General features: G+C 46.2%; 1 protein-coding gene across 1 annotated transcript in view; it reads right to left on the bottom strand.

Annotated features, from left to right (window-relative positions):
• The window catches only part of MAP6 (microtubule associated protein 6), a 45,551-nt gene extending 26,345 nt beyond the window's left edge, over positions 1 to 19,206 (bottom strand). Inside the window, exon 1 of the mRNA XM_054628064.2 lies at positions 18,354 to 19,206. Within this exon, the coding sequence (XP_054484039.2) occupies positions 18,354 to 19,072 (719 nt within the window). The 5' untranslated portion in view covers positions 19,073 to 19,206. The remainder of the gene's footprint in view (positions 1 to 18,353) is intronic.
• Between the last annotated feature and the right edge of the window lie 3,284 nt (positions 19,207 to 22,490).

The following is a 22,490-nucleotide window of genomic DNA, read 5'->3' as shown; positions in this document are numbered from 1 at the left end:
CATACAACACACCAACAAGTCACTGGGTCTGTGTTGGTGTAATGGAGAGCAGAATAAGGGCCAATAAAGTTGATCACTTTTAACAGTGTAATACTCAGTTCATTCTACTGCAGTTAAGATATATTAAAAGAAGCTTTTAGAAGCTATCCCTACCAGAGGGAAACACGAAAGTCAGATGAATTGCAGGAAATGAAAAAATGCTCTGCATTTTTCTACCCCAAGCTTGGGAAATTGCCAGGATCACTTAGAATTCAATAATGTAATGGGGAGGACTCACTGACTCCAGCTCTGTAACAACCTGATTAGTCCCACGGTACCAAATCTGTAAATACTGGGACCACCAAAGCTGCCTTGGGGGAGTATGGAGAAGAGACAGCAGAAGGAATAGATGGCTCTATTGTGAAATCTCCTCCTAACTGCTTGAAAACAAGGACTGATATGAGTTGATCAAAGTGATATGAGTGAACAAAATTGATATGAGTGAACAAAGTTGATATGAGTGAACAAAGCAACTAGTGGTCTCTGCAGGTACCATGCAGTCCACACCAAAGCCATCACAGTGTAATAGAAAAGGGATAAGGATGACAGTAGGAAATTTTCATATGGAAAATGGTGAGAAAGCATCTTGTGGAAGAAAAGCTGTTTGATAATTAATTGGTTATTTTCAAGGGCTCCTCCAGTGTTTGCATAGAGTGTAAAGTTCTGAAAGGAAAGCTCAAACCAAATGAGTTGTGTCTTTATATCAAAGGTGCTCATGTCTAGAGGGCCTCACTGTGCTCCATCAAAAGCATCATGGTGAGCACACCAAACATAGCAGGGAGACACACCATTCAGACACACCATTCACAGATACCTGAGAAAAAAAGTCCTGGGCTATGTGCACAGCTGCCTGTGCCAGCAAGGGTGCTCTAGAAATATTTTGTGCAACAGTCAAAGCCTGGAGAGCTGCACAGGCTGAGGGAAAACCACAGAAACACTCAAGAGACTCAGAGCCTATTCCCATTTTGGGGAGCATCTTGCATTGTCGTGATTTGCAAAGCTGATGGGATGTTACCACTCAGGGATCTGATGTCCTGGGGTCTTTTGGCACCTCCAGGCCCAGCCTGAAACACCTGGAGGAGGCTGCAAATGGGCTGCTTGCTTAGAGACAGTGCTGCACTGATGCTCATGTGGCCAGAGACACCCGGACTAGATGATGGTGCCATGGTAATGTGGATGTAAATAGCCTTAAAAACATACCTGGATGATAGAAACCCACTTCCCAAGAAAGGTACCATTAATGTAGAACTGAATAAAAATATTCCTCCACTGTGCAGTCTCCACATGCAACACCCATGCCAGACCTACCTGCCAAACCCAGCTGCCAGCACACAAAAGTGTGCACAGCAATCCCTTTCTTAAAGATAAAAAAGCTCCCAGGAAGTAAATTTAAGAACTAAAAAATAGAAGCACCACCTTTATAAGTCTTCTGTGAAGAACTAGAAGGAGGATTTGTTGGTACAATGCACTTTTGTGCACACAGCAGATGTTTACAGCCTCTCCAAGCCATTTGTATCCTGCTGGGTAAATTATTGTCTCATTTGAAAATGAGGCAATCTACAAATACTTCTTCCTTTGGAGTTGTTCCAAACTTAATCAAAACCTAAAACATACTAGGGACAAATGCATTAAGCAGGTATTTAATTGAGAGAAGAGATGATGGGAAAAGGCAGAGTTCTTGTCTCCCAGGCAGGGCATACAAGCTTTAAACACACTCTCAGATTGATTGCAACTGACAGAGCAGAAAGGCTCAGGAAAAGCACTCCTTCCCTTCCCTTCACTTCCCATAAATAATTCACCTCCTGTAGCAGTTCATTAAATGTTTATATTAAGTAATAATTCAATTTTGCATTGCAAAAAGAAACCCCAAACATGCTAGCCAAGAAAAAAATCAACCCAAAGGGGGATGGGAAAATGATTGCTTGGAAGCTGTCATTGCTAAAGCAATTCAATGGGGTCATTCTTGGCTGTACTCTGTTCTGTTTGGTCAAATCCTGATCCTGCCCTGAATAGGGATTTCCATTGATCTCTGCCACAGCCACATGAAGCCTGCTCTTGAGTCATAGAGTCATTTCTATTGGAAAATATTTCTGTGATCATCACGTTCAACCATTAACCCAGCACTGCCAGGCCCACTATTAACCCATGACCACAAGTGCCACATCCACACACTTTCTGAACACCATGAAGGGTTTTCCAGCCAGGCAGGGCAGGTTCAGTGGTCCCACATGAAGCTCTGCTGTCAAGCAATGACGCTTTTGATTTCAAGTCAACATGAATGTGAGGAGGCTGTGAGCCCACTAACAGGTTATTTGTCTTGGCTGCAAAAATACAAAGGCTCAACATGGGGTAGGACTCCAACAGTTGGACCCCAACATGGGATGGAAGACTGAGAGCATGGCAGGGAGGAAAGAGGGTAGTGGGACAATAATTGATGATCAGCAGAAGCCATCAAAATAACAGAAATCAAATGTCACCACAGATACACCCAGGCAGCTTTTATTAAAATTGTAATTGCTTGATCTAACCTATGCCCTGGGGAGCATAAAGAAAAGCTAGCAGGACCAAGGTCACTGCAGTCAAAAAAATCAATGCAGAGAATGAGTGAGAATGATTTCTCTTCCTCCTAGATTCAGAGAGGGTAACTGTGGAGATATCCTCCTGGCATCTCCAGAGATGCACAGTATCCCTTGAACTTCATCCAGCAATGCACATAATACATTTTTAACTTTTGACATCCAAGTTTTGCTCCTGTTGGCTGTGACAACAGCAGATTTGAGCATCCTAACCCACTGTTACATTTCATAGGTGCAAAGATAATAATCCATTTCTCTCTTCCAAAACCATTCCATACTTTCCAGCTTCCTGCAATGACCATGTCTGATGCACTCCTGGCCTCTCTAATGGGTATCCTCAGAACCTTCTCTGGTCCATAACTGCTGAAGTACACAACTAAAACCTGAACAAAAAAAATCCACCTGAGTCTTGACTAATGTGGAAAGATGTCACATCCTCTCCATGTATCTCAGTCCATTACTTGCCCCAAAGTATTTAGTTTAGAGTGCTTTTGTTCTTAATTTATTGTTTTTTAAAATGAAGTAACCATTACTGACACGTGATTTCTGATTCCCTGCAGAATTGTTCCTCCACCAGCTGTTCCCATCTGCACCAGCACCACTGCTGATCCCTACCTCTACCCTGCCCTCCCCTCTCCTGAACTGCTGCTTCTTTGTTTCAAGTGAATTCTTCAATATGTCAAGATCTCTTTGAATTCCAATTCATGCAAAATTATTTAGCCAAACATAAGTGAAGGACTCAGCACGAGATTACATGGATGAAATACAACTCTGGACAGGCTCTGAAGTGGTAGGGTCCTAGTGCCACATTTTGCCCTTATAAATCTCTTACCTGTAATAAAGTCTCATGGTTTGGAATGGGAGGAAATTCAGGGAAGTGATGCAAAGTGTGAAAAATGCATATTATGATTGGCTCTTCACAAATATTAAAATTAATGCTATATGTGTTATGTTGGAAAGTTATGCTGTATTAATTTTTTTAGTAGTGCTGTATTAATCTTTTTAAGTAGCATGGTAAATATAGTTTTTAGGCTATAGCATAATATTAAAATAGAAACTATGTGATGTAAGATACTTTTTGTAACTAGCTCAAGGAATAGATAAGATAACCAAGAAATTCTTCACATAAAGAAAACAGCAACAAGACACCAGTATTTGAAAAGAAAAATTATTGCCTCCTTATCTGGACAATCCAGACTTCTTCCAGACTTCTAGGAGCCAAGAAATTGATTTACAAGATGATGGGGGGGAGCAGAAATTAAGCAGAAGACACCTTTGTTTGAAAAGAATTTTTGAATAATGGATGAGATATATGAATGTGCAACAGGCTATTGTTTTTAAGGGTTAATCCTTTGTTAGCCAAGCGTGCTTTTGTAGCAGAGTGCAAAAAGCACATGAACGTCCCTAATTCTTTGCTTTTTATTGTCTTTTGTTGTCCTAACTTTGATTGTCCAAATTCTTATTGTCCTAATTTTTATTGCTATTTTATTACTATTAAACTTCTAAAATTTTAACACAAGTGATTGGCATTTTTCACACAAAGATGACCCTTTCAGTGCTTCAATCCTCCCTCGAGCGAGGGAAAGGAACAAGATGCAAGCATGTAAAGGAACAACATGAAGACACCAACGCCAGTGAGGAAGAAGTCAAGTCCCAGATGGGAGGGGTGAGGAGATGCCTTATTTTTGAAGCTGAAATCCTCTTGTAAGCTATGGAGAAAGGACTCTTTTCCCTATAATGCATGAAACTATCAGGAGATGAAAGTGTTCAAATTGATATTGAGCAAAGGCTTCCATAGTAAAGCAAGCAGATGTGAAAGTAGCTGTGATCCCATTAGAAGTTTGAACAGAGAAAGAGAGAAGGGTAGTACTGTGCTTCCAGGAGAAGATCTCTGTTCTCAGGGATTAACATGATTTTAGAAATAGATAATGAGAACTTTTGCCTTTGAACAGCTCATCTTTAAAACAGTACCCCATAAGTTGACATGGCCCATTGACAAGCTGTGGGAAGGCTTATGGCAATGGGAAGGACTTCACGATTGCAGATTTCCCTGGGCAGCTGATATTCGAGAGGAAATTGAGAGCCATGAGAGGACTGTTTGCTTTCCTCTTGTGGAGAAGTCTCCGTAACATTAACAAGACTTCTCTCCCTAAGTGAACTGAAGAAAGACTATTCTAGAGGTGGTAAACGGACTGGAAATTTTAGGTTTTGTTTCTTTACATTGTCAGTGGGAAAGAAAAGGTTATGGGGGGAGGAAAAGTGTTCTGAAGGGCTTGTTTTGATTCTTACTACCTTTTTCCTTTTAGCTACTTTTAATAAAATTTTCTTTATACCCTTTTAAAGTTTTGAGCCTGCTTTGCCTGTCTTCTAATCCTGTCTCACAGCAGGAAATGAGTGCACTGGTGATTGGCCAGGGCTGAACCCACCACACTCATCAGCACACTAATTGGGGAAATCTCAAAACTGGGGAAATCTGAAATTGGCAAACCAAAACCACCACACAAAGTACCAGTTACAATTACAGGAAGAACATAATGCTGCAAATGCAAATTGCCTGTTGGATATTTAAGGCATCCTGCACCTAAAGAGGCTCCAAGAGAGCAACTTTGGACAAGCGTCTGGAGGAACAGGACAAGGAAGAGCAGCTTCCCATGCCAGAGGGCAGGGTTAGATGGAATATAGGGGAGAAATTCTTCCTTGTATGGTCCTGGACACAGGTTGCCCAGAGCAGCTGTGGCTGCCCCATCCTTGGATGTGTTCAGCATCAGAGAGTCCTACTGATGAGCTATACAAGGATGAATCTGAGATAAATCACCCCTAAGTGATATGAAAAACCCACACTAAACTGAATTTGTAGTCATCAGCTGAGAAAAACCCAAGGAATGGCATAAGAACTCAAAAGCTAGTGTCCCTCAGGCTGTCCACCAGTGTTCCTTGTCAGATCACCTGAACATGGGCATCTCTCTACCTGCAGGGTGAGTGTAAATGAATGAAATCAATGGAAAAAGGAAAAACCTAGTTTTTAATCTATTTTATAAACAAGTGTCTTCTCCCTCCACAAGATCTTGCACTGAACTTTATACAGTAATTTATATGAAATATCTATAATATTTCATAAGTAGAATATCCTTGATCATTTGTTCCTGTGGAAGCTTGAACACATTTCCAGCACCTGTGCAGCTTCCCATGGGATGTTTCCACACAGCAAAGAAGGATGCAGTGTGCACAGCAATTGAGGTCATGGTGATTCCCCTCATTTCCCCTTCTGCATGGCACATGAATGCAGTTTCTATGTCAGGTGCATAGCCCTGAACCTGGACACTGCCAGACTCTAGCACCCAGTAGTACTTCTATGGGCTGGAATGTGGTGTTTGCTGAAATCCAGACTGGGGACCAGGTTAAATTGGAACTGTTTTCAAGTGTTTGGAGACCTTAAAACAAAATACAGCCTCTATTTCAGTGCTTACAGCTCCCCTCGTTAGAGCAACATGGGTATGAAAGTGGGGTACAGCAGTGCACCCCCTTCACATCTTCACTCTTCCCAGGCCATAATTACAAGACAAGCCTCTGTTTCCTCCTATTTTGCATCATGTCCTAAGTCTGACATGAAAAGACCAATTTTGCACAATCATCCGGTTTGACTTTCCACCCAATTTCCATATCAAACATCAGTGTGACATAGTCCAAAGCCTGGTTAGTAGATCCCAGCATTAACTCCTTGGAGCAGCTCTACTGTCCAAGAGGGTGTGAGAAAGTTGATGATATGTATGTCACCACTGATGGACTACTAGACATCAAGACCCAAGATTGAGATAAGAGGGGCTGGACAGACACACCTGGCTGCAACTCACAACCACAGTGTGTTAAATTTAAAGAAACATCTATCAGTTATTCACTGCCAGCTTTGGACATTGCACCACCCTGAAAGATCTTTGTTCTAGAGGAAGCTGAGGGCTTTCCCAAACCATTTAACTCAAAGAGCTGGGCTTTGCAAACACTTACCCAAAATACTGCCAAGACTTCAGTGACTAGAGGTACCAGCAGAAACCCAACTAGAAAACCATCCTCTAAGGCAACAGATATGCTTCCAATATTCAGAGCAGCCAGGGAGACAAACTGCAACTGGTCATAAAAGAGAAATCTCTCTTGGGAGGATGAAAATCCTCAATGTACAGGGATCAGCATGCCATGTTAATATGCAGCCCTAGAACAAGCATGAAAGAGAATCTTGGGAAACAGGGCTGGGGAGAATCTCAAGAACACATTCAATTCATGCCATGCTCTGGGGTCAGGATCAAGCAATGGACCCTTGTATCTCCTATGAAAGCTGGCTGGCTTTCTGGAGATGCTGCAGACAGTCAATGGCTGAAACAACCTGTCCTGTGTCATCCCAGAATTCACATCAGCCAAATGCTGCAGACTCTCAGCTTTGTGTGTTACACAAAGCCATGGGAGAACTTCTATGAGACACCAGGAAATCACCTCTCCCTTCAAGCAAGTTGTGGCTGCCCCATCCCTGGAAGTGTTCAAGGCCAGGTTGGATGGGGCTCGGAGCAACCTGGTCTAGTGGAAATGTCCATGCCCATGGCAAGGGGGTGGAACTGGATGAGCCTAAAGATCCCTTTCTACCCAAACCATTCTGTGATTGTGTGATCCTGCTCTGAGCTTTGTTCCAGTGCTGCTGTGCTGTCAGAAGTTTTCCCCCCAAGGGAGGCTCAATCACTGCAACTTTCAATGCCACCTTCCCTGCTCTCTGCATGATGATGCTGCCAAAACCCATCCCAGTTCCCCAAAGGGAACACATGGGTTTTTTTGTGTCCTCCCTCCACTGGGCTGCTTGCCAACACATCTCTCTCTGGGAATCTTCTGTGTGAGTTGCCATAGCTGCTGACTGACACTGTGACAAAGCTCTGCTGCTTGGCTGAGACCTGTGCCTTTGTCAGCTGGATGCACAGGATACCTGGCTAGAGGCTGTCACCCAGACATGGCAAACCCAATCCAGGGCTTTCATACCTTCATAGGACCTTGCTTGGACAACCTTCAATCCCACCTTTCTTCCCTCATCTCACATTTTCTTCATATCCATTTATATCCAAATAACAAGAGCATGAAACATGTTCAAAGTCCTGATCTGCAACCCAGCATGCTGGTGTCCACAAATCCAGCACACTGGAATAATCAGACCTTGTCGGCTAATTCCCTCCTTAGTTTTAGGAACTTCACTGTTTAGTCTGCTCTGATGCACTGATGGAAAAAGTGTGGCTCAGGCTGAAAAAGAGTTTGCAAGATACCCAGGGTCCTTTCAACTTCTTGCTGAGGCTCACAGTGATGGAACCACACAGTCAAAATGGATGTGAGAAAGGAGAGGAGCCACCTGTGTGGTGAAATGGCATCCTGAAGGCATCTGCAGATTTTCCTTTAAAGTCTCATCCAATAACCCAACCAACAGCCCTGCTGCTGCCTCAGTCTGGGTATGGGCCAGTCAGGGTTCACATCCCTGCCTGTGATTCCAGCCCATCAGCATTTGATGCTGATTCCTTTCAGGCAAAGCTCCCTGCACAAGAGCCTCCTTCAAGGTGAAAGGCAAAGTGAAATTTGGGAGGAAGCCTGAAGCTCAGCAAGCAGGTCTGAAGAAAATCCTTCTCCTGCATCTGGATAGCCTCTCCTTTTCCCATTCATCCAGCACAAAGACGCTATTAGCTCTCACAGGGTGTTCATCTACCCAACCTTGCAGATGCTGAATTAGAAAACAGAAAGAGATTTCTCACTGGAATACTTTGCAAGGTTGCTGTTGCCTGACTAATGGTGCTTGGCTGTTGTTCTTTTTTTCTTGTGTTTTAAAAGGGTTAAATATATGTGATGCTGTGCAGGTGCTTTGCTGCTCAGAAAGGGGAAAAAACAGAAGGTGGTGGTCTTAAAAAACTCTTAAAAAATGCCTTCTGTAGTGAAGCTAGATACTAACTAATCAAATTAATTAACCCCAGAATGTCTTGGAATGAGAGGGACCTTAAAAATCATCTTGTTATGTCCCTCTGCCGTGGGCAGACACCTTCCACTAGACCAGGTTGCTCCAAGCCCTGTCCAACCTGACCTTGACCACTTCCAGAAATGGGGCAGTCACAGCTTCTGTGGGCAACCTGTGCCAGGGCCTCGCCACCCTCACAAGGAGGAATTTCTTCCCCATATCCCACCTAAATTTCTTCTACTTCAATTTGAACTCATTGCACCTTATCTTGTAACTACTGTTCCTGATGAACAGTGCTCCTCTGGCACTATTCTGTCTTGTAGGCCCCTTCAGGCACTGCAAGGTGCTGTGTGGTCTCCACACAACATTCTCTTCTCCAGGTTGCATCACACCTCCACCACAAACAACTCCACCCCCCCACAAAAAACCCAAACAAAAAACTTCAAACAACTAAAAAACAGTTTAAAAATTAATATATATATATATATATATTTTAAAGTAAATCTTAAAAATGTAAAGTTTTATTTTTAACATTTAAAAAAAATCATAATTTTTCTTAAAGAACAACAGTCTCCCCACCTTCTCAGCACCAAAACCTCCTATTTTGTAGTGTTAACAGCAGAGCTTGCAGCCAACTCACCAAAGCACCAACAGTCTATCCATATACACACTGTGTGTGCAAAGTGCTGCAGGGTCCCCTCAGCTGGAGACACTTTTTGATCAAAAAGAAATTACTAACCGAAAGGACACTTTGCTATATGTCTTGGTTTGAAAAGACAGGTGTCTGCTAAGGAAGGCAGGACCCTCCCCTGAAATGGAAAATGTAAACCCCCTCCCTCTGAATTCTTATAATTTTGAAATGCAGGTGGCTCTCAGGCAAAACTGTGGGAGCAGGAATAACAGGGAAGAAAATATTAAAATTTATTAGGGAATAAAATATTTTTTTTTAAAAAGCAGTAATACAAAGCAACACTGACAGAGTCAGAATACGACCTGACAGCCTGTTGGTCAGGGTGTTGGTAGCAGTCTGATTCAATGGTGGCTGCAGTGCTCCTGCAGTGTCAGGTGTGGTTCTGTTGGAGCAGGGATGCTGTAGAAGGGTGGAGTTTTCCTCTGAAGGTCCAGTGGTGGTGTGGATGGGCCTGGTCTTCCTCTGAAGATCCAGTGGAAAAGGGCTGCTCCTCTGGGAATCTAGTGGACAAGGCAGCTCTGGTGTCCCAAAGTCTCATCTTATATCCAAGTAGGAATGCTTGGCTCCTCCCCTGGGTGGAGCATCTCACAATGGGATGATGTAATTTTATATGAGTCATGCAGTGACACTCAATGACCCATTAACAGCAGATGTCTCCCCGGAGGGAGGATTGGTTTGTGGAAGAGAAAAAGAAAACTGCCCAATTAACAGAAGATAATTGCCCCACCTCTAGTAGATGGCAAATAGAATACACACTTATCTTGCAATCCAGGACATCACATAATGAGCTATTAATCAAAATAAAGCAGTTATTAATAGAAAGCTAAATGTGCAAAATATGTTTGCAATAGAACACCTGCAATGCTGGATTTGGGGAGAAGAAATGAGTTGGAGTCTAAAGGAGTAACTTGGTGAACAGCCCAGTTTGTGTGTATAGTATTTCAATAATATATAAAAATAGATACACATAGATATAAACATAATATATAAAACATTAGTATAGAAAATATATTAATATAGAGAAATAAATAATTAATAATTACAAATCATTATATATCCTTCCAATGTCATTTATATATGTATATATACATATACCATATATATATCTGTATCTCCATATATAAATAAAAAGGACATTGGGAGGATATCCAGAATATTGAGTTATACAACAAGAGAAATAAAAATTCCATTCCACAAAACTTTCCTAAAATGGCCCTTTCCCTCCTGGCTGGTGCTGACCACGATAGCAGAAGAGCATCCCTGCTCTTGCCCCAGTGGGGCAAGGCTTAGCCAAAGACACCATATGAACACACACACACACACACACACACACACACACACACATATATATATACAGATATATGTATAAATACATTCAGATCAGAGCAAAGAACAGTGAGATTGATGCAAGATTCAGTGCAGAAGTACTTAGAAAGCTTGTTTAGCTGGCAGGAGACAGGAAAAGGAAAGGTCATGCTCTAAATGCAAGAGGAGACATATTTATAACATTATATGTCTTAGTGATTTATTTGAAAAGAGAAAGGATGGGTAATCTAAATTAGTTTATCTCTCTCCTCTTTATTTACTTTGTGTTACAGTGGTGGCTTGAAGCCACCAAGTAAAAGTGGGATCTGGCCTCCAGCATCAGCTCCTGCATCCCAAAGAAGCTGGTGGTCTCACCAGACACAGAAGTGTGTGGAAGGGGAGGAGGAGAGATGTTTGACATGTCCTTTGACACAATAACTGACTTAACAGACAAAAGAAATGTGAAAATCTATTTGGTTTCAGCAAAGCATTTTATCCAGGGCCACGTGAGAAATTATTAATTAAGCCAGTGAACATGAACAGCAGCAGAATGGGAAACCAGGCAAGGGAAATGACAATGATGAATGTAGGAAGGCTGAGCTGCAGCCTGGAAGAAGGTTAGCAGTGTTTAACATTTTTTGAGGTTGACTTTGGCACTAAAAAAGTAGGGCAACGTTGATGACACCTCCTAATGACACAATGCAATTGGGAGCACCAATGTGTAGGAGGATTGGGAAATCACAGAGGAAGAAGGGGATTGACCTTGACTGCCATGTTCAAAATGGAATGAGAATTAGTAGTTAATTCTAGTCTTGGTACTAATCACCAGAATTGATTGCTACAGGGTGTAACTGCCTAAGAAGGAGAATAAGGAAACCCGTATGGACATCCTTGTTATCAAAGAGTAAATGAGGGATTCATAATGAATCCGTGATGCCCACAAACATGACTTGTGAGTCTTTAGTAGGAATGGGGACCTCATCTCCAAAGGTGAGTGGTGTCCATCTCTGTTTAAGAAAAAGAGATTTCATCTAGGAAGAGCTAGAGAGACAAGGTTGATACCAGGAAGTAAAAATGTTTACTTCCTAGCTACAGAGCCAAATGATGTGGATACTGTACCTGGAGACACTGAGCAGTGACATTTGGACAGGGAAAAGTCAATAAGTATGCCAATAAAACAGAAAAAATATAAGAGAGAAATTAATCAAATAAAACAGCAAACTACAGCCTGTCCATTGGCCCAGACTGTAAACGAGTTGCAAATCATCAGAGACTGAGCTCTCGGCACAGCCTTCCTCCTGGCATAATGCAACAAAAAATTCTGCATTTCTAAGACAGAGCCTTGGGTGTTACTCATAAAGACTAAATAACAAACTAGACAATTGGACTTCAAGGTTCAGAGGGTCCCATCCAGCTCCATGTGCCTGAAGGTCTCTCTGAGGTGACCCAGCTGAGCAGGAGCAGAGGAATAGTTTCTCAAGCATGTTGACTCCATCACCTGAATGCCACCTCCATCTCTTCCTCCTGCTCTACCATGCCCTAAGGCATGCACAGACCAGCTCCAGTCTGCACACAGTCAAAGCAGCAAAATTCAGTTGTACCTACGCTGCTGAGCAGCTCCCCCTTGGCTTTTGGGGCTGGATGTTGTCCACCTTGAACTGATTGCAAGGAATACATTGCCACACACTCCAACTTGGATCTTGCAAGTGTCCCCAGGCTGGAGACACCACTGGTCTTTCCCAGCTGATGGACTACATCCAGGGGAGATCAAGAGTGGCAGAACAGCTCTCTGCCTGCATGTTGTAGTCTGACACTGGCCAGATGGCAGGCAACCACTACAGATGCTCGCTCACTCACCCTCCCCTGCTTCAACTGGGCAGAGGAGAGACAAAAAATTAAATGAAGGATTCATGAGTTGAGATAAGGACTTGGAGAAAACACTCCAAGGGCAAAACAGGCTCAACTTAGAAGTACAAAATGAATTTATGACTAACAAAGTCAGAGGAGGATAATGATAAGTAAAATGAGCCCTTAAAACACCTTTTACCCCAACTCCTTCCTCCTTCCCACCAACAGCTCAGGGAGACAGGGGGTGGGGGTTTTGGTCAGTTCATCACCTGAGATTTTCTTCCACTGCTCAGGGAGAGAAATCCTTCCCCTGCTATGTCATGGGATCCCTTCCCATAGGAGACAGTTTTTTGTGAGCACGGTTCCTATCTCACGAGCACCAGTCCTCCCAAAACTGCTGCAATGTGAGCATCTTCCATGGGCAAACATTCCTCCCAAAACTGCTGCAGCATGGGTCACTCTTCCACAGGGTGCAGTCCTCCAAGGACAGGCTGCTCCAGCCTGGGAGCAGGGGCTTCCTCTCTCCACCGAGGCTCCCACTAGATCACAGCCTCCAGTGGGAGGGCTGTGGGTGGATCTCTGCATCCCCCATGGATCCCCATGGGCTGCAGGGGCACAGCTGCTTCACCATGGTCCTCACCATGGCCTGCAGAGGAATCTTGGCTCTGACATCTGGAGCACCTCCTTCCCCACTGCCCTTGGTCATTTCCCATGTCATTTCCCTCACATGTTCTCACCTCTTCCTTTTCTCTGGCTACAAAAACACTGTACCCCACTTTGTTTTCATTTTCTTCTTAAATGTGTTATCACAGAGGCATTACCACCATCTCTAATTGTCCCAGGCCTGGCCAGCAGCATGTCCATCTTCAGAGCCACCAGGGCATGGCTCTGCCAGACATGGTGGAAGCTTCCAGCAGCTTCTCACAGAAGACACCCCCATGGCCACCCTGCACTTCCAAAAACCAACAAAGCCTGTATCATCCATCTCCATGCTCTGTGTCTTAATAAACACTAGGCCAGTAGTCATTAGTTACTCATACAACCCATCCCTGTGGTATCAGCAGAGATTGTGTCTCCTCCTGCTACTGAAGGTATGTATCAAGTGACCCCTGAGACAGAGCTCAGCCTTTGCCAGGGCTGCCAAACACCTCTCTGAACAGCTTTATCTGGATGGAAGAAAACATCCTGCCCCTTCCCTTCCACCTGAGAAAACTGGATCCATCTGCCTACACGGTTACTTTAATAAACACTCTCATAGCTGAAACAACAAGGATTTGGAGAATGTTATCTGCCTAGGAATGTTCTCCAGCTGTGGAGTCTGGGATACCCCTCACTCATCCTATTAAACCTCTTTAACCCCTAAACCAAGGTGGTTGCATCCAAACTGACTGTAGGGATAAGTTTTTGGCTTGGGAGTGTGTGCTACCAAACTCAGTGTGAGAAGAGGGCTAGGGACAGCTCTAGGAACTGGAGTTTACATCATGTTTCCACACCCAGGAACATGTCCTGGCACGTAGCTATGGATCTGATCAGATATTTCAGAAGGCAATGGAAAATTTCCCATCTTACAGCATAAGCAGTGTTATTAGCATTTTCACCAAGATAGGAAATGTCCTCCAGTGGAGATTTTCAGGAATTAGATAAAATCACGGAAACACAGAATGGCTTGGGTTGGAACGGACCTCAAAGCTTATCTTGTTCCACTCCCCTGCCATGGGCAGGGACACCTTCCAGCAGACCAGGTTGCTCCAAGCCTCGTCCAACCTGGCCTTGGTCCCTTCCAAGGATGAGGCAGCCACAGCTTCTCTGGGTACCTGTGCCAGGGCCTCGCCACCCTCACAGCCAAGAATTTCTCCCTGGTACCCCATCTAACCCTGCCCTCTGACAGTGGGATCCCATTCCCCCTTGTTCTGCCTCTCCAGATCCTTGCTCAAAGTCCCTCTCTGGCTCTTGGAGCCCCTTAAGGCACTGGCAGGGGCTCTGAGGTCTCCCCAGAACCTTCTCCAGTCCAGTGTGAACACCCCCAGCTCTCCCAGCCTGTCTTCAGAACAAGGAGGAGTATGGATTTCCTGCCTTTTTGTATCTTGGTCCAGGCTTCCTGTGTGGACATCCCTCCCTAAATTATCTCTGCTGTGTCTCTGAAAACCAGGCAGCAAGTCTCCAGTGCTGACTCATTCATCTCTATAGCTACTACAAATTCTCATTTGCTCCACATCCTTAGTACCTCCAGGGTTTGAGATGAATGACAGAACATTAGCAACAGGCAATTCATTAGTACTAGAGGCAGTCCAAAATTTTCCATTGAAGCCTTTATTGTCTTGTTTCCTCTGCTAGGAAAGGAAGTTGGTGGGAGGGAAAAAATAATTGGTTTGGTAAAAAAAAAAATTAAATCTGGTTTCACAATATTACTTCTTGGGGGAAATTAATTTTCTTAGTACTCATTTTGATACCTTACAAAGGGAGTAAATGTTTCCTTTAAGTTTTGTATCTTTTTTTTCAGGGAATAAAGGTAACAAATGAAGCAGAATGCAAAACAAAGAAGAAGGGGGAAACAACACCCAAGAAACACCTGATTCTGTCATTTTCCCATAATTTCCAGATAAAAATGGAAAGCATTCATTCATTCCTTCTTTTTTTGCCAAATGTGCTTTTAATTGTTTCACATCCACCAGCAAACGCCACTGTGAGCACATTTTGTTGCTTGTTCCCTCTGATCCCAAACCCCCAGAGTCAAGTCCAGCCCACTCCATCCTTTGGTGCACCAGGGAGAAATGCTCTGCCCACCCCATCCAGACGTTCAGGAGGAGAAATCCCCTCACCCAATACAGATAAAGCCCACACAGAACTGAACAAGAAACAGCTTCATCCACCACCAGCAGCTTTCCATGGGGCTTGTCACTGACCTGACTGAAGGATTTCCTGCTCCTTGGTCCTTCAGGGTCCACAGGCCACCCTGAGAAGCAGGACCAAAGAGGGGGGGGGGGGTTTGAATGAGATGTAACCTGTCTTGGTTACCTATAAACTTGGGCAGCTCATGTGCTGGGGAGGGAAACTGAGGCAAGAAGCCCCTCAGTGCTGGAACCCTGCTTGACCATTGCACACCCAGTGAGAGCAGTGGGAATAAGTCCATAAATAAATCCCATATATAACGGAATAGTTAATAAATTATAGTTAATAAATATATAAATATAAAAATATAAATAATGTAAATACTATGAATAAGATAAATAAATGCTAGAAATACTGGAAATAAATCCTATTTATTCTGTAGGATCCCTGGGCACAGGCAGTCTCTGGCAGACATCCACACTCCTGCCACACTGGCCTCACTGAAGGCCTCTGGCTCAAATGCTGATACAAACAAATCCCTCATCCCTCTGGCTGGAAGGAACCTCCATCTTCCATGGACATCACCACCAGGTACCACCTCTGCTCTGTACCTCTGTGTGGAGCTGGAAGGAGGTCACAGGCACGTGGTCTCTGTGATACTCATCTGTCCAGGTACACAGAGGTTAAAAAAGAGAATTCTTCCCGTCAGCATGGACTTTCCCCATGACCTTGGGCTAGTTGCTGACTCTACCCCATACTCTCAGGTATTCCTCACATGGAAATAATGCCCAGTGGGACAGAGCAAGCTTAAAAACTCCTGCTGGTCTGCTCTTTGGTTTCACCAAGGAATTGTTTCCCAGCCTTGGAAACACTGATTTGCAGCAGTGTTTGCAGAGGACTGTAAGGAAATCTCCCCCTGACTCTCTGCTGATGGGGAGCCTTTATCTGTGCACAAGGAAGAAAAGCCCCATGTGAGCCACCCTTGCTGCTCTCTAGCAAGAGGTCACGAGGAGGTAATTTTTGGCTGCTGGGTGGCCCTAAAGGTTGCCCCAATAGGCTGTGAGTCTCCATCCTTGGAGATGTACGATATCCACCCAGCATGTCAGCAGCCAGGCTCTTGGCAGCAATTAGGATTTGGAGATTTTGGTTTTTTATAAGAATCCAAACAATAAACAACACTTAGAAGATGCCTAATTTGAACAGAAAATGAGAACAATTAGCCAAAACATCACTTATGCATTAATGAAGAGGCGCTTGTGTTCTGTGGCTGAGCATCAGAGCAAACACTTCTGCAAGGAAGAAAAACATGGAAGTGGGAGAGCACTTTCCCAGGTGGAAAGAGAAGCCCTAAGAGTATTGTGAAAGCCAACAAGCAACACAAAGAAAGCTGAATCCTTCTAGTTCTTCTTAGGTTTAACATCCCTGCTGATCCAACCCCTTTCCTTTGGGAGGAACCCTAGCCCAGTGCCTTGGGAATTTGCTGGAGCAGACTGGAGGGGTAGGAAGGTGAGCAATCTGCATTTGAATATGCAAATAAGTCCAATTATCCTTTGTGGCAGTGGAAGAGAAGCAACACATAGGCTCTCCAGTTCCAGGAGAAAGCTTTCTGCTTTAGCCCTGCTATCTCCAGCACGAGCCCAGACCTTACAAGGTGAGCAGACAAAAAGCTGAGTCTCAGTTCACAGCAGATTTAAGGGCTGTGTCACTCCCAGAGACCCCTTTCCCAACAGTCTCCAATCCTGCAGAACAGAGGCCCCAAAAATCCCTGGCCACTTTCTCGTGTCTCAGCCAAGCACCACCATCACACATGGATGCACCTGAGCCTCCAGCATTACCCAGTGAGAGTTAAGAACTGATGCCAAATGACAGCAAAAATCAGGATCTCACTGCCTTGAACTGTTTCCCACTTAGGGAGGGGGGAAAGCAGATGACTGTCAGCTTTGCTCACTGGGACAGAGGAGGCAAGTCCCAGCTTCATCTCAAATCTGCATGAAACCTGTTTGATGGCCAGGTGTCACCTCTAATCTCCCCAAGAAGGAAAATAAATCGTTCAGAGGCATAAACACCTCAGCGTTCACACAGCTATAGGGAAAAGCAAAACAGCTGCAATCTCACTTTTTGTCCCCACAGCTTTGCTCTATGCCACTTCCACCCTGGCAGGGGTGGGCTCTGCCAAAGAAAGTGCTGGAAAACACAACTGCAGCAACCCCTCCTTGCAAACGTACACGCAGGGCAACCACCCCATCACTTGTTTTTGCATTCCCAACACATCGAACGCCCTGACACGGAGAGAAACAACAACAGCAGCTCACTGCGAGGAGTTTCACACTCAGAATCCCAAACAAGGTCTCTACTGCTGAAGTGAAATAAGGGCATCCATTCCTAGTTGGCTGGGGAGGTGCTGAGGGGGACAGAAGATGTGTCATCCCCTGCTGCGCTGCATTAAAACATGGCAGCATCTGAAGGCTGCCCCACCCAAGCGGCCTAGGATGCATGTCCCTCATCCTGGCGCATTCCCGGGATGCTTTGTCTTGAGCGGGGGCCAGCCTGAGACGCTTCCTGGGACGCTCCTGCCCCTGGCTGGGGCCCCCCATCCGTGCACGGCCCCCGGTGATACGGTCAGGCTGCCGGTCCTTTGGGTTGGCTGCAGCCTGACAGCCGGGGACGTGCTTGGGAAGGACCAGAGGTGACTTGCATATTCCATGGAGGTGACCCCAAACATTATCCCTTATGGAAATCCAAGGCGGTGGGTGTCTTTGAATTTTGGAATGCACAGGATGGGGGGAACACAAAGACACTCAAACCTGCTGCCAAACCAAACAAACAGCCAACAATAAGCGTCCATGTATTCACTACCTGCACAATACCTACTGCTCCATCATCGATTCCCAGAGAGGTGGGGAATTTAAGGACACCCCCCGCGCAGGAAATCGGCAAGCCCCCCCGGGATGTTTCACAGCCTCACTCCCAGGGTGGGATGCTCCTCCAGGGAAGCGCACAGGGGGGCTGGATAAGAGCTGAGGAGGGGCCGGCAGGTTGGGGATCAAGATGGATAGCGGGGACGGGGGGGACGGAGGGGAACGGGGATATGTTTTCTCACCTGTAGGACGAGCTGACCCCCGCCGCCACCTCCTCTTTGATCTGCCTGTTGACAGCATCGGCAGCCGCCCGGCCTCTGCTCGGCTCCGCCGGCTGCCCGCCCGCCTCCTCCGCCTTCTTCCGACCCTTGTCTCTCCCATCCCCGGGCCGCGCTGTTTTGGGATGCTCATCCTCCACCTCGGGGTGTTCCTCCTTCTTCTCGGGAGCGATGTGCACCTTCCGCCGCTTCTCCTGAGCCGGTTTCTCCGGGGGAGCGCGGTCCAGGGCCAGGACGGGGGAAGGTCCCGGTTTGGGGATCCAGGGATGGTCGCCCCGCTTGGGGATAGGCCAGGCACGGAAATCCTTCTGGTACTGCGTCTCCTTCTCGAAGGGAGTGTCCGAGGGCTGGTACTCGCTCTTGGGCTTGCAGCTCGGCTCCGGCCGCTGCACCTTCCAAGGCTTGTAGTCGTGCCGCATCACCGAGTCGGCCGGGGGAGAGGCGTGCGGGGCCGGGCCGGGCCGGGCGGCACCGGGAGCCGGCTCAGCTCCCCCGGCCCCCGCAGCCGCCTCGCCGCCCGGCTGGGTCTCGATGGGCGCCGCGGGGCGCGGCGGGGGCGCGGCGGGATGCTCGGTGGCCTCCGAGTATTTGGTGAAAACGAGCGGGACGGCGATGTCCGCCTTGTCCAGCTGGTTCCAGAAGCGGGCGATGCAGCAGGCACGGGTGATGCAGGGCCACGCCATGGCGGCCCCGCGCCGGGAGCGACCGCTCCGCGCTCCGAGCCCCGCACCGCTCTCCGCCCCGAGCTCCGCGCTCCGCCCGCGCCGGGGAGGCGGGGACAGCGGGAGGGGCTTGCACGCACACGGGCAGGGCACGCACACGCGGGACACACCTGCACATCCACGCACGACACGCGGTGTGGTACATGGCCATGGGTGCGCCCACACTGCACGGCCGCACAGCTCGCACGCATGTGAGGATGGCTCTGTGTGTGTGCCCACACCTGCACGGCTGCACACGCTTGCAAACACATGTGAAACACACCCGTGCATGTGTGCACACACATGCTTGGTCATAGGCCTGCACACACATGTACAAGGCACTCAGGTGTGCACTCGCTTGCATGCAGGGTCACAGAAACCTGCACATGCACATTTTAAAAAGCCCATGTGTGTGTGCACACAGCTGCACTGCCACAGACCTGCAGAGCTGCACACACACGCGGAGACACATCCATGTGAGCACAGACCTGCGTGCTTCAAACACACCTGCACAATCACACACCTGCTCACACACCTGCCAAACAGGCAAACCCAACAAACACTCCTCGGTGTGCGCATACATGCATCATCACACACCTGTACTGTGTGGACACACCTGCATGACTGATCACACACCTTTGTGCAAGGCGCCCATGTGTGCAAACACATGAACATGTGGTCACACACAGACCTGCACGCACACATGAGAGATGTGTGTGTTTGTGTGCATACATCTGCACAGGCACACACAGCTGCACACACATGTGGAGACATGCCCATGTATGCCTGCCTGTAACTGCAAGGACACACACCAGGGCACAAACATGCAGGAAATGCCCATGCATGTGTGCAGACACACAAATGCTTGGTCACATAGCTGCACACGTATGTGCAAGGTGCCCATGTGTTCATGCAGGTGCATGCATGGTCACTCACACCTGGACACACTCATGCACAGGAATGCGAACACATGTGCAAGACACTCTTGTGTGCACGCACCTGCACAGGCATGTGTGCACATGCACACACATGTGAGCTAACACACAAGCACACACACTTGCACACAGACACGTGGACATGCAGAACCACACAAATCACATTCACATGTGCAGGTTCTCATGTAAGCGTGCATGCACTGCACACTGACATTTGTACACACATATGTGCACACACATGTGTGTACACACATGCAAGCACATCCAAACACATCCATGTATACTCAAACCTGTACACATACACAGAATTCACAAAATTCACAGAATCACTAGGTTGGAAGAGACCTTCAGGATCATTGAGTCCAACCCATGCCCTAATACCACCTCAACTAAACCATGGCACCAAGTGCCACATCCAGTCTTTTTAAACACATCCAGGGATGGTGACTCCACCACCTCCCTGGGCAGGCTATTCCAGAACTTTATCACTCTTTCCATGAAAAACTTTTTCCTAATATCCAACCTCTATTTCCCTTCCTTACACTCACCCCTGTACACATGTGCACAAACATGCACATGAACAACTGAAAATGCACCCCCGTGCTCACACATGCACAACAGTATGCACACCTGCACTCACATGTGCAAGCACATACATGCACACAGACATAAACGTGAACATGCACACACATACATGTCCAGTATCACAAATGTGCACATGCTGTACACATGCATGTGAACACATGAACAGATGCACCCATGAGCAGACAGACAGACATAGACACAACATGTGTGTGCTCCTGTGTGCATGCACTCATGCACCACAGATACTTGCTCACATGTGCACATATGGGAGCTGGCCCTCTGTGTGCACACGGATGTGCACACACATACACACACACACACATTTTATTATTTCCTTTTGCCTCTTTTGCAGTTGCAAACCCACACCAAAACACCCCCCAGCTATCTCCTGCTGACGCTTCTTCTGAAATCTGATTCCCAGCTCGAAATCCCACCCTCCTTTCTAGCTTTGCCTCCACCTTCACCCCACCCTTCATGCCAGCCCTCCAACCCTTCCTCCATCCCTCTGTTTCTCCATCCTGCCATCAGTCCCTCCACCCCTCCCTCCCTCTATTCCTCCCTCCTGTTTCTCCATCACTTCATTCCTCCATCACACTATTACTCCATACTTCCATATTTCCATTCATCCCTTCATTCCTCTCTATCTCCATCCCTTCATCCCTCCATCCCATTCTCCCACTGTCCCTCCATCACTCCCTCAACCCCTCCATTCTTCTCTGCATCTTTGTCTTTATTCCCTGGTGCCAATAAAGTCCATTTGCACCCAAATCACATCCACACTTGAAGCCCTCCAGCCTTTGTCAGCCTTGCGGCACTGCCAGCATTTCCACTGGGAGCAGAACGCAAATAAAACCAGGGAAATCCACACACTCAAATGCTGAATTACAAAGAGAAAAAGCAATTCCCACTCACAGTGACTGCAGCTGCTGGGAGTGCAGTGAAAAGCAGGATTATCCCTGTGGGGATTGTTTCTCTACTATAATGCTTTGTCTTCCCTTATTGATTCTCAGGCCTTGAGGATTTTGGGCTTGGGTTTGGTTTTTTTCTTCGCTTGTCTTTGCCTGGAATGGCTTAATTTCATTCTTACCTGCAGGCAAATTGTGGAAACTCATTTTATGCATGGTATTGGAGCACTCAGTGCTGGGGATGGATGGCTCAAAGAGCCGCCTTTGGAAAGAGAATAAATAAATAAATATCAACTAGAAATGTCCTTACACAGACATTACTTTGTCTTCCAGAACTGTATCACTCCTGCTATTACATCCAGTGCAATTAAAAGTGAGGATTGCAATTAAAGATTTAGGAAGCTCCTCAGTATTTCCCAAGCTGGGACCCAAGCCATAGTGCTCTGGGGCATCAATGCACTGTGCATCACCTTTGTAAGTGTGAGGTGTGCTCCTGTACATCCACAATAACGTGCTCATCTCTGCTTAGGCTGGGCTTTGAAACAGAATCACAGAATCATTAAGGTTGGAAAAGTCCCCTAAGATCACCGAGTCCAACCGTTCCATCAGCACTGCCAAGGCCACCACTAAATATGTCTGTGAAAAACTCATTCACTCTCATGTGAAAATTACAAAAGTTTCATAAAGGACAATAGGAGACAAGGACCATAGAACAAAGGTTCTTATGGCTGGGTGCATCTTGGCACTCAGCCAAAACCACACATATCTTTGGGGATACCCCTTAAATACCTTTTCCTTTACATCAGCCTGTCGCATATTCATGGACCCTTATGCATAATAAACTTTTTCCCAAACTAATTTACATATTTTTACATGGGCCCTCCTTTGGTCCACCTTTTTAGAGCATGCATATCCCTTGGTTGTGATTTTAGTCCATTTTTAACACTATCTGCAGTTTTGGGCCTCAGTCCACAC

The sequence above is a fragment of the Agelaius phoeniceus genome, chromosome 2, assembly GCF_051311805.1.
Source record: "Agelaius phoeniceus isolate bAgePho1 chromosome 2, bAgePho1.hap1, whole genome shotgun sequence".
NCBI classification, from domain to species: Eukaryota; Metazoa; Chordata; class Aves; order Passeriformes; family Icteridae; genus Agelaius; species Agelaius phoeniceus.
This window is presented reverse-complemented; position numbering and strand designations above follow the sequence as displayed.